Source organism: Mustela erminea, chromosome 6 (assembly GCF_009829155.1).
Source record: "Mustela erminea isolate mMusErm1 chromosome 6, mMusErm1.Pri, whole genome shotgun sequence".
NCBI classification, from domain to species: domain Eukaryota; kingdom Metazoa; phylum Chordata; class Mammalia; order Carnivora; family Mustelidae; genus Mustela; species Mustela erminea.
The window spans coordinates 139,129,278-139,141,389 of NC_045619.1; the positions used below are offsets into that span (position 1 = coordinate 139,129,278).

Sequence of the window (12,112 nt, forward strand, 5' to 3'; positions counted from 1 at the left end):
TTTGACAGACAAAGATCACAAGTAGGCAGAGAGGCAGGCAGAGAGAGAGGATGGAAAGCAGGCTCCGTGCGAGCAGAGAGCCCGATGCGGGGCTCGATCCCAGGACCCTGAGATCATGACCTGAGCTGAAGGCAGAGGCTTTTACCCACTGAGCCACCTAGGTGCTCCTGATTTGGATTTTTAAAAAACGAAATGAGGCTTTATAGAGTAAAGACTGGGTCACCTCTGACTGTCTGTTGCTCCCACTCAGTGTCTGTTCTGTCGGTGAATCCCGTTGGTATTTTGGGGATCTGACTGTGTGTCATCATGATCACCCTGGTCCAGGCCATGGTCAGATCTCTCCAGGGCTACCCTCGAGCCTGATGGTTGGCTGGTGCTGTTACGATGTACCCGTTACGATGCCCGTGTTTTAAGATGCCCCTTTGGTCCAGAGCCTGCCGCCTCACTCAGTGGCAAGCGCAGGTCACAGTCCCAGCCTCTGGCTCCCCCTCGTTCCCTGTCTGCCTCATTTCCTAAGATGCCCTCCACCGCAGGCCTTGTCCTTCCCGGGACGTGACACTCGGTCCCCTTATGCGTTCATCTCCCTCCTCCTCCTCAGTCTCAGTGGAGGCGCCGTCTTCCCCGGGGCGGTCTTCCTTCGCTCTCTTGTTGAGTATCAATTACAGATCTCCACCCCCAACATTTGTCACCTCCTTCCCTGTGTGGCCTCGCTGCACAGAACTTCTTAGCATGTCAGATGCGAGTCATGTAGATTTTACTTCTTAGTCCTGTTCTGTGTGTGTCTCTCCGCTGCAGCGAAAGATCCGGAGAGCCGAGATTTTTCTCCGATTCTGTGCTCATCCCCAGCAGCTAGAAGAGCATGGCTCTTGGTCAGTGTGTGTTGAGCATTGAGTGAATTGAAGTCCTGCCTATGTTCTGTGCTCAACCCTTCCCACCCTTCCTGTCCGCCATGACTTCAGCGCCCCTGCATCCTGTCCGCCCATGACCATACCCACCTTCCTAAACCTGTTGTACTTCCACAGCATGACTTGGAGGCTCTCACTGCTTGACAGCAGATCTTTTCAACACGTGCACACAGTAGGACGCCACACCTCTTTCTATGTGACCCTCGCCTTGTAGCGTCCTGTAGATATTTCTCCATGTTGGTGCATATCGATGATTCATTCATTTTGCCTGTTGTGTGAGCAAAACGTGATCCTTGAAACCAATGAAGGCTTCTGCAGGTTGTTCCTGGTTTCTGTGTTGTGAATGATATTCAGAAGTGCCTCTGCGTACATGTGCCCGAGTGGGAGCCGTCTCTCTGGGGATGCATCCAGCTGTGGGATGGCTGCTGGGGCTCACGTTTCGCATCCTCCTCACTATCCTGAGTGCGTTGGGCTTGAACATGGCCCTTCCGACGGCTGTGAAATGGGTCTCCTTGTTTCGCTTTGATGTCCCTAATCGCTGGCCCGGTGGAGAAGTTCCTCGTTCGCTTGTTGGCAATTTGTATTTCGTTTCCATTGTTGATTATACTTTTTGCCCTTCCTCTGTTGATTATAGAAGTATTTATATTTGAATATGAATGCTTTCTTTGCCTTACACTCACCACATGTCAGAGTCTAGCCTGTGGCGTGTTGCTTCGCTTCTCTTGGTATTTTATGTTATATTGAAATATGAAATTGTAATGTCGTCAAATACTACCAGCCTTTTCCATTATGATTTGTTTATGTGTCTTTGGAAATCTTTCTTTACTGATGTTCCTCTGTGTTTTCTTTACAAATCTTGAGGTTTCATTTTCTGTATTTAGCTCTTTTTAATGTGCTTGCAGTGAAGTTTTGCTTGGCATGAGGAAAGAAAACAATTTTATTCTTTCTCTGAAGTTGAATTGGATTTTCAGATTCACCCGTTGTCTCAGCGTCATGAATTGAATAGTCCGTGATTTCCTCTCTGATCTGTAAAGCCACCACTGGCAGACAGGGAGTCCCGTAAGGGGTGAGGACCTTTTATCTGTTCTTATTCTGCTTTGCTGGTCTGTTTGTCCATCTCGCATACTTTTTCCTTTATGTCTCGATATCCATCAGGCGAATCCCTCCACTTTTTCTTCCTTTTCAAGATTATCTTGGTTGCTTGTGGCAGGGTATTTTTACAATTTGGATTTTATAAGAATCAGTTTGGAAGATGCTATGAAAAATCCCATTGGATTTTAATTGACAGTGTGTTGGACTTAATTACTTGAAACAAATTGACATTTCACTATATTATCTTTTTATAACTTTCAGTCTTCTGCTAGAATTTTTCCGAGGTACACTGTCCTTTTGCTTGCTGTTGTGAATACGTTTTTTTTTTTTTTTTAATTCACTTGTTTTTTTGTAATGACTGTGGCCAGTATAATGGAGTACCACTGGTTTTTGCATGCTTATTTCCTATCCAGCTGCCTTTGTAAGGCAGGTCCCCCCAGAGCAGTGTGTGTAGGATATGGACAATCTGACTCTCGAAGGTTTTGTAAAACTAGCTTATAAAACCATCTGGCTGGTGCTGTTCTAGTTTGTGTTCTGTTGATTATGAATTTATTTCCTTGAGTGGTTAAGTTTAGTCATGGTTAGCACTTCTGTTTGAGACAATTTTGGTAATGTGTATGTATTTACAGAATTATCTGCGTTTTTTGGAAGATTTTATGTATCTATTTGACAGAGGGAGAGCAAGGGGAGTGGCAAGCAGGGGGAGAAGCAGGGTCGCCGCTGAGCGGGGAGCCCGATGCGGGATTTGATCCCAGGACCCTGAGATCATGACCCGAGCCGAAGGCAGTTGCTTAACCCACTCAGCCACCCAGGTGCCCCCAGAATTACCTGCTTTAGCTGTGCTTTCAAATGTATTGTCAGTATTCTATTAGGTAAACTAACTGTTCAACCGTTACATATTACATAAAATACATATTACCTTTCTGTTTGTTCCATAATTTTCTAGAAGGTTCATCAAAATATCATTGTGAGATTGAGGCTTTGTCAGCTTGTGTGTGTGTGTGCGTGTGTGTGTACATGCGTGTGCGTGTGTGTGAAGCATGGTAGGACATTGAAGTCTGGGATTTGGGGGCTCGCTGCTGTTGACCCTCTTTATCCCTAGTCGGTTATTTTGCTTTAAACCCCTTTTTGACACTCATGTTCATTTGTTCCGTTATGTGGGTTGTGATTTTCCACTGTGAACTGGCTTTGAGCGGTGGTGGTGATTTCTGTGGGAGTTCCAGAATCCTTAGAGCAAAGTACTTCCTTCCATCTAGCTTGGTGTTAGGGCCCACCCAGTGTTGTAGGATTTTTACAAGTCCTGGAAGTATTTATTTATTATTATCTTTATCTCCCCCACCAGAAAGTAAGGATTTTAAAAACCGGTTTTACTCACTTCTGTATCCCCAGCACCTAAAACAGTGGCTGGTACATGGAGGTGTCCCTGGATATTCAAGGAATGAATGAATGAATGAATGTCATGTTAATTTCTCAGCCTGGGCTGTACAAAATTGTACAATGGTACCGCATGCCCACATGGGCCTCTGGCTTGGTGGAGCATGGCACTCCTTTCTTCTCCGCTTACTCGGAGCCCTGGGCTGGGAGCAGCTGTGTCTGCCCCTTCTCTCCTGAGTCTGTCTGGTCCCATTGTCCTGTTGTCGCAGACCAGGCATCGGACGGGGACCAGGCGTTTTGTGATCGTCTCGGCCCCTGCGGCTCTGCTCTCTCCAGCCCATGGCTGTTTTCTACCCCGTGTGAGCTCCGAGCGTTCACCGGAAGGGTCAGCTCTGCCTTTGTGGCCCTCGTGGCTTTTTTGGAATCTGGAGATTTTCTTCTCTTTTGAGCTATGTAATTGTTTTTATTATTACTATATGCCATCCCCTTCCGAGAGCGTCCATCCTGTTACTGGATTTGGAAGTCTGTTCTCATTTCTGGATTTCCTGATTGATTCTTGAACAAAAATTCACTTTTGATTGAAAAGAATTGGGGGTGTAAAACTGTTTGGGTCATTGTTTTATATCTGAAAATTTTCCAGTGGTTGGAAACAGCCTCCCTCCTTGCACTTATGCCTCAGTCTCGTTGTTCAGGATGCTTGCCATGGCTTTGCCGTTGGCTGATACTTTCATGATGGTGGACTGCCTCCTGGGGACACGTCCACACCTCCTAGCATTATGGTTATGATTCAGATTAATATTTTGTGACAAAGAAGTGTATCAGGTGTCATAGTGTCACCTATTGATGTTAAGTGCGTTTCAGCGTTGGTTTTTACTCTAAAAGATGAGGAAGTTGGCACAGCTCAGGGTTTATACTAACTTGATTATTTATTTCCACCCTTTTTAAAAATTTTCCATGGTTCTTTTGCCTCTGCTTTATTCTATGAATGTAAACACAGAAGAATTCAGTTGGAAATGAATGTGTGTGTTTTAAAGATCTGCACCGGGGGGACTTGATTGAACGTCAGCTGGGGAAGTGAGGGAGCCTGCAGACTTCGGGGGGTGGGTGGGGGGGCGTGGGGTGTAGCTCTTTAGCAAACAGCATGGGTAAAAGGAAGGGCTTTAGTCATGTGCGAGTGTCTTTGCCTTCTTGCCTGTGAGCCTGTGCGCAGACTCACGGTGAGTGGCATTGAGGGGTCGTTGGGAAGCCCGGCTCAGGAGTCAACAGACTGGTTCCCAGGGCTGCGCCTGCGCCCTGACGTCTGTGGTCCTGCTTCCTCACCCGTGTGGTGTGGACATGCCTCCTGCGTCTACACCGCGTGCTGTGAACGTGCTCTGGAGTGGACCTCTCGCTGTGTGGTTGTGTTCTTCAGCGGTGCGGTGGTGTGTCTTCCCAGGTTTCTGTCCCAGGTCTCCAGGTCGGCCTCCATTCCGGAGTACCTGTTCCCGCACCGTGTGCATGTCCTTCTCAGTGGCTCCTGGAGCCAGGGGACAGCTGGCTCTTACCAGCTTCTTCTTACCCTCAACGAACCAGGGGCCGGCAACCTGGAGACTCAGGGAAAAGTGCATTTCCTTGTTTGAAAAAGTGTTATTACTTTTTAGGACTTCTGGGTTTTTTTGTTGTTGTTGTTAAAGATTTTCCTTTAAAGATTTTATTTATTCATTTGACAGAGAGAGAGTGAGCGAGCACACAAGCAGGGGTTGCAGCAGGCAGAGGGAAAGGCTGACCTCCCCCGCTGAGCACAGAGCCCGATGCCGGACTCGACCCCAGTTCCCTGGGATCATGACCTGAGTTGAAGGCAGATGCTTAACTGACTGAGCCACCCAGACATTGCTTAGAGACTACTTAAAAAAAAAAAATTTATAGATTTAATAATGTATTCATTCTTTAAAATTTTGAGAAAAAAGGAGAGAACTTCCTGTCATGAAGAAACCGTGAAGAAACCTCTTTTGGTGTATATACTTTCAGATTTCTGTTTCCCAGAATATGTAACTTTGTGTATCGACTTGCTTATTTATACATACCAATTTGCCACTTACTTGGCAAAATGTTTCCTACATTACCTGACTGGAAAGTTCCATGATTTGCAGGTAAAGAAATGATTTAAACACATCCCCATTGTTTGTGTGTGTTGAGCTTATCTGCTTTGATGCATAAAATGTTTGCACAGCAATCCTATTATTTCTGTAGGATGCTTCATAGTGGAATTACTGCTTTTTTCTCACAGCTCACTCTGCCCAGCCCTGCAGTACACCCCCCCTTGCTCTTTCTAGAACATTCCAGACATGCTCCTGGAATTTCACAGTTGTTGGCCCCTCCCCCGGCCCGCCCTTCCCCCAGATGGCCACAAGACTTCCTTCCTCAGTTCCTGGGCCTTTGAGCTTTTCCTCAAGACTTACAGCCCTCCCTCTGCCCCTTTTCTGCTTCTCTCTGTAACGCTCTAATTGTCTGACTTTTTATATTTGTACATGATGTGTCTCCTCTCATTGAAATGTACGCTTGCCTGGGGAAGGGTTTTTGTCGTCTTTTATTTCGCTTCTGCATGCCCGGTACTAGAACTGTGCCTTAATAGGTACACTGAATCAGTGCTTTTAAATGATTAACTGTGTGTGTGAGCAAGTGGCTTGAGTGGAGAGGAGACACCTTCTTAAAGGTTTTGACACATTGCCCAGTTGACATCTGGGGTGGTTTTTTGAGTGATATGCCAACTGGAAATGCATAAAAGCACCTGTTTCCCAACAGTCTTTACAGTGGTGGATTCTTATTATTGTCCTCCATTTTGCCAGTCGGATAGATGGCAAAGGTGATTTTTTTTTTTTTTTGCTGATGTTATTTTTGAAGATTGTATAATTTTTTCATATTCACTCAGTATAGAAGAGCAGCTCTTACTCTGTCTCTTTTATTACAGAAGGATGTCTTTTTTTAAACCCTTACTCTAACCTCTACCCTACTATGATTGTCTCATGGTTGTCGTGGTTCACTTCCTGGTGCAAAGGGCATGAGACTACCATGATTGTGTAGGGGGTGGTTGTGGTGATTCACTACCTGGTGCAAAGGGCATGAGACTACCATGATTGTGTAGGGGGTGGTTGTGGTGATTCACTACCTGGTGCAAAGGTCAAGAAGACCACCATGATTATATGATGTTGTCATGATTCACTTCATGGTGCTGAGGAGAGTCCTGATTTCCTGTAGAAACTGGATAAAATCAGGATTCTGTTAGCAAAGGAGAAGCTGGAGGTTGGCTCTTGGGAGGTGCTCATGGTGTAGCTCAGGTCATATGTGAATTACCTTTTCGTTGGTTGACTAGTGCCTTATCTTTTATAATGGAGCAAAGACGCTACACTTGTAAGTAATTTTTATTGAAATAATTTATGATCACTATCAAGACTTGGAAAATACAAAGAGACAGAAGGAAAAAATATCCATGCGTCCCACCATCTAGATAACTGTGTTGTTAATTACCATTACTAAGCTTTCCTTACATTTCCTTGGGTCTTTTTCTTTGCATACTCTTCTATAAATTTGGTAATTCTGTATATGCTTATGCCAGGCAGTCTTTCCATGTAAACCTGTAGCAATAATATTTTCATATTTTTTTTAATAAACTGTGTGCAGTTTCATGCCTGTATGATTTTCCATGGATCTTGGATTTCATTTCTGTTCTGATCTGGGGGTGTAAAGTGGTCCCCATCCCCAGATTGAGCAGTAATAATGCCATTGTATGTATCTTAACGTAGGACACTTTTTCAGTTTTCAGGATTGTTTTGAAACTTTTGTGAAATTGTCATGTCAAAGTTCGTGAACATTTTTACTGCCTAATTGTTTTCTAAAAGAATTAACCACTTGCGCGTCCAATAGTGATGTTTGCAAGTGAGGCTGTCCTGTGCCCATTAATTTGTATTCTAAGGAAATGGGTCATCGACCTGTTCTCTGTTGGACCCGTAAGAGTTGGAACTTCGTTCAGAATAAACACTAATAAAAGCTTAAATAACTGCAGTGGCCATGGTTCAGCGGTCCCCTGTGGCAGCTTGTTGCAGATTTTAATAGCCCAAGGGGTTTTGATTTCCTTTTCTTTCCCCCTCTGTTATTTTTCTCCCTCCTGGGTTTACAACATGTTTTCCTAGCTACAGTTAAGCCTCAGTACTTCTTGTTCTGTCTTTGTTGATTAATGAGTATAATTGACCCCTGTTGTCTCTATTATATAAGCCACAGCAATTTGTTTTTATGTAGCAGTTATATTCTGAGCTGTCACAAAACTGCCTAACAAAGAGCGAGCTCATTATCAGCCTGAAGGAAAAGAATTTTAAGTGATGAAGTGAATAAAGGTTCCCAAGAGGCGGGAGGAGGAGGAGGAGAGGTCTAGGCTGTTCAGATAGTCAAGGAAATGAAGAGCTTTGGGGGTAGAATCATCCGTCGTTGTGTGGGTACCCGGCAAGTCTTGGTTCTATCTTGAAATCATTCTATTAAAAATGGCTCCCCGTAGAGCGAGTCTGGAAGACGGGATAGAGGGGGATTGAACATAGGTCTAAGAAACCAGAGAGCACGACATTTGATGGACTGCGTTGAAGCCCATGGGAAGTTCACGGTTATAAATGTGATTATAGAAAGCCCAGCTCATGCCTCTGTGGGGGGAGTAGAGGTGACTTCTACGTCGGGAAGTTTTATCTGACTATAAAGAATACCCAGGTTTCCATAGTATATCAGAAAATGGGTTGTTACTCACTTTTATATATATTTTTTCCTATATGGCCTCCTCCCCCATGATCTTGATGAAATTTTTGTCAGCTCACAAAAGTTACTAAGCAGCAGAGGCCCAGGGAAGAGACATCGGAACGGAATGAGATCTTGCCCTTAGCGAAGTCAGCCTGCCACAACCCCAAACGAATGGGGTCCTTCTGTTGCAGGATTTATCTTGTCTTCCCCTATTCCGTGGAGAGCTTTTAGGAGGTATCTTGTTTCATAACCTCTCTTTATCTACCCTGCCACATTTTTCTCAGAGGAAAAGAGGAAGCAATTAACCACGGAAGGATGGGAAAAAATCCTAAGTAGCCACGGTAGAATAATGTATAATGGTGGCTCTCAGTTATGAAATGCAACAGCTAGAGGTGCCTTAAAGATCTTCCCTTAGCTTTGTGAATAAGGGAAGTTGGGCACAGAAGGTTCTAGTGGTTCTCCCCTTGTTTCACGCAGCTCTGGGGAGAGCTGACTCTCAACTCCCAGATGTCCTCCTTGGATACATCACATAGATTCTCAGCATTTTGAGCTGTCTTTGGGCAAATTCTTCTGTTCTTACACATTAATGTAAAGATTTGCTATCCAACAGCTCCAGAGAAGCCTTTCCCCAGGTGGAGGTTTTATTCATCGTAAAGAAACTTGCATGATCTCGTTGAAAACATGTTTTGTTTATAAGTGTTCAGGAAAAAGGGGATTTGGTCCCTTCCAGAAACTTCTGATGAGAGGGTCCCTTCTGGAAACCCCTGCCAGAAATCTCCATCAGGCTCTGGAGAGAGGGGTTGGTGGCAAAGACAGGTGGAAAAGCTTTTAGAATCTCTTCAAAACTCTCTTTGAAGAATACAGCATCTCAAAACTTGAAGAATTTTAACTCCTTGTTGGAAAGAAATGAGGAGTTGTCAGCCTTAATCGGATGATAGCGATGTCTTAGGAAGAAAGGGGGGTGGTTTACTTCTGCCACTCATGATCAGCAGCAGATCAGAGGGCCAAGGGTCAGGCTCTGGGCCAGACTTATAAACAAAACATGTTTTCAACGAGATCATGCAAGTTTCTTTACGATCAATAAAACCTCCACTTGGGGAATGGCTTCTCTGGAGCTGTTGGATAGCAAATCTTTACATTAATGTGTAAGAACAGAAGAATTTGCCCAAAGACAGCTCAAAATGCTGAGAATCTATGTGATGTATCCAAGGAGGACATCTGGGAGTTGAGAGTCAGCTCTCCCCAGAGCTGCATGAAACAGCTGCCTTCTTGGTTAACCCCATCTCCATCTTCTAAAGAAACTGGGTAAATTGAGCTTCCCTAAGGAAAAGAAAATACTACCTTGTACTTTGGGAGTACAAATGGAGGTAGGAGGCAACCAGGATCTTGACTTTCTTCAGCGAAGAATTCCTGGAGTCACTTTGCAGCTGTGGGATTTAGGAACTACAAGTCCCCATGTTAAGTGAATTTGCAGGTGTAGGATTTACGATGATATGGGGAAGAAAAAATGGGGACTTGGCTCAAAAACATACTTAAGAACTCCCTTGTGGATTTATTTTCCATACGCCTAAACCCATCGAGAGAGAGTGCTCAAGTGAAGGTTATGGTGACATTTTACATGGTTTCCGTTGATCCCTATGGCTTCCACTGCTGTCCTTTGTTCACAGGAAATGCAAATGACACTCACAGGAAAAGGTGTTTCGCTCTCCAGGTTAAACTGTACACCCAATGCTATGCTTATTTTAAGATTTGGAACTGTTTCCTCTTCCCATGACATTCCCAAGACCTCCCATGTCTTATCACGGTGGTCGTGACTTGACTCTTACTTGTGCCCTTCCTGCCACATGAAATGAATAAAGAATGGGAAAAATCCACCTTGGTACGATCTGTATTTCGTTAAGTGTAGTATGTGGGAAGAGCTGTGTCTCGAACCCCCTCCCTCCAGGTCTCCAGTGTGCCCCTCCAAATCCTCACCCAGACTGGCCTGACTTGGCGGATTCTCTCCTTCCTTCCTCCTCTGTGGCGCGCCCCTAAGGCAGGGCCGTTGCTGCCTTCCGTGCCTTTCCAGGCTTTCTGGGGGAGAACCTCAGCCCCTTGTTCACTATGTGTCCACTTACTGAAACTCTTTAAAAAACCGTCCCCCAAGGTGGTGTTTTCCAGTAAAGTCTCATGGTTTCCACGACGGTACCACGAGGCAAGTTCACGTGAACTCAGGATTTATGTGGAAAGAGGAGTTCCTGTAGATTTCTACAAACGTGCTGTGTGGGTGTGTGGTGTGTAGCATCCTGGCTCATCTGCTCTCCCCCAAAACAGATCGGCCCCCGCCCCTGCGGCCCACCTTGGCCTGGTTTCAGGGCCCCTATTACACTAGCCACGGTACACCTTCCGTGCATGTTGGACTTCACATTTTCCCACGTGCCCCTCGGAAATCTGACCTGCTGTCTGGAAGCAAGGAGGACTTCACCTCTGGGGCCCTGTCTTGGACCTCGTATTGTTTTAATGAGAGGCCAACTCTAAAGCTGTTCGTTTGCCCTGAGCTTTAACTTGACTGAGACTGTTCTGTCTGTGTTTCGCCCCGCGCAGGTTACTCCGGCCAGGACTTCGACTGGGCCGATTATCACAAGCAGCACGGGACAGAAGAAGCCCCTCCCTTCTGCTTCAGAAATGTAAGCAGCTTGGTTCTTACTACTCCTTCTCTCCCAGAGGGCGTCTACCATCAATTTTGTCGGCTGCTTCCTATTCCCTGGGCGAAACTAGAGGGCTGCCATGGACCGCAGGAGCATAAGGCTTTTGTAGTCCTGAAAAGTCCTCTTTCGGGTTGTGTATCAGGGTGACTCTGGGCCATAGTCACAGAAGACGGTCCAGGGTGATCCTGATCGGCACGTGCTTATGACAGTGAGTCAACAGTGAGTCAACAGTGAGTCTCAGCCTCCCCAGAGCCCTTGGCTTCATCATCCGAAATCTAGTGAGCAGGTAAGGAAAGGGAGGAAGGAGAAGCTCATTCTGCTTCTCAACACGGCAGCTGATACTGGTGTGATACATCATCCACCTTCCGCTGCTGAGAACCAGTTCCTCGGCCACACCTGTCATGAACGAGGCTGGGAGATGTGCCATGGCCAGGAAATTGTTCCAGCCACGAGTCTGTACTGTAGACAGGGGAAGACACGTTTGGGTGGCCCCCTGTGCCACCACTGCATGGGTGTTTGCTGTGTGGGGCATACTGTGGATAAGCCCATCGATAGGAGACACTCTGCCCTTGAGCTGTCTTCCCAGTATGTGGTCGTCAACTTCTTTCCTTGGATCACTTCTGTAAGATGCTAGCCCAGCAGCTCTCTGCTTTGCTTACTTTATGCCGCTTCCTGGTTCAAGTAGAGCTGTTGGCTTGATGGCCCATGAAACAGCCCTGTGTGAGTATGTGAGTGTGTGTGTGTGTGTGAGTGTGCACATATGTGTACTCGTTTAGTTATAGGAGTTGGTCGTATAAAGTAGCTTATAAATTACTGAAACCTTATCAGCCCTAGGAACTACGAAAAGGGATCTGGATTATTATTTCTGTTTTGAGAATGAGGCATAAATATATAGCCTTGTGTGTTAAACATGCATTCAGTTATGGAAGTTAATTCTTTATGCTAAAAAAAAAAAAAGACTCAATCCTCCAGTTGGGGATAGTGGATAGTACAGAGAGAGCGAGCCCCTAAATCAAAGACCTTTTCTGGGCATGTGCTCCTAGAGCTGCTGACTCTTTGCCACTCCCTTCCCCCCCCTTCCCCCATAATTTGGGCTTTGGGGCTCATAGCACATGAGAACTGAGAGGCAGTGGGGTTGGCTTCCTGGAGACGCTCAGTAGCAAGCATGAGCCAGAAGTGGATTTCGAAGAATGAAGTAGGTTGATTGGCCGGCCGGCTCGTACTCACCTACTTGGAAACACATCAGTGCAAGAGCTGGAAACCAGGGCTCCTGAAATGACCAAAGGGCCTTTCTCCTGG

General features: G+C 45.7%; 1 protein-coding gene across 2 annotated transcripts in view; it reads left to right on the top strand.

The window, feature by feature from the left end:
- The window catches only part of SFMBT2 (Scm like with four mbt domains 2), a 222,691-nt gene that overhangs the window by 148,006 nt on the left and 62,573 nt on the right, over window positions 1–12,112 (top strand). For both annotated transcript variants that reach the window (XM_032349795.1, XM_032349796.1), the window contains exon 10: window positions 10,710–10,792. In XM_032349795.1, coding sequence (XP_032205686.1) covers window positions 10,710–10,792 — 83 coding nt within the window. The remainder of the gene's footprint in view (window positions 1–10,709; window positions 10,793–12,112) is intronic.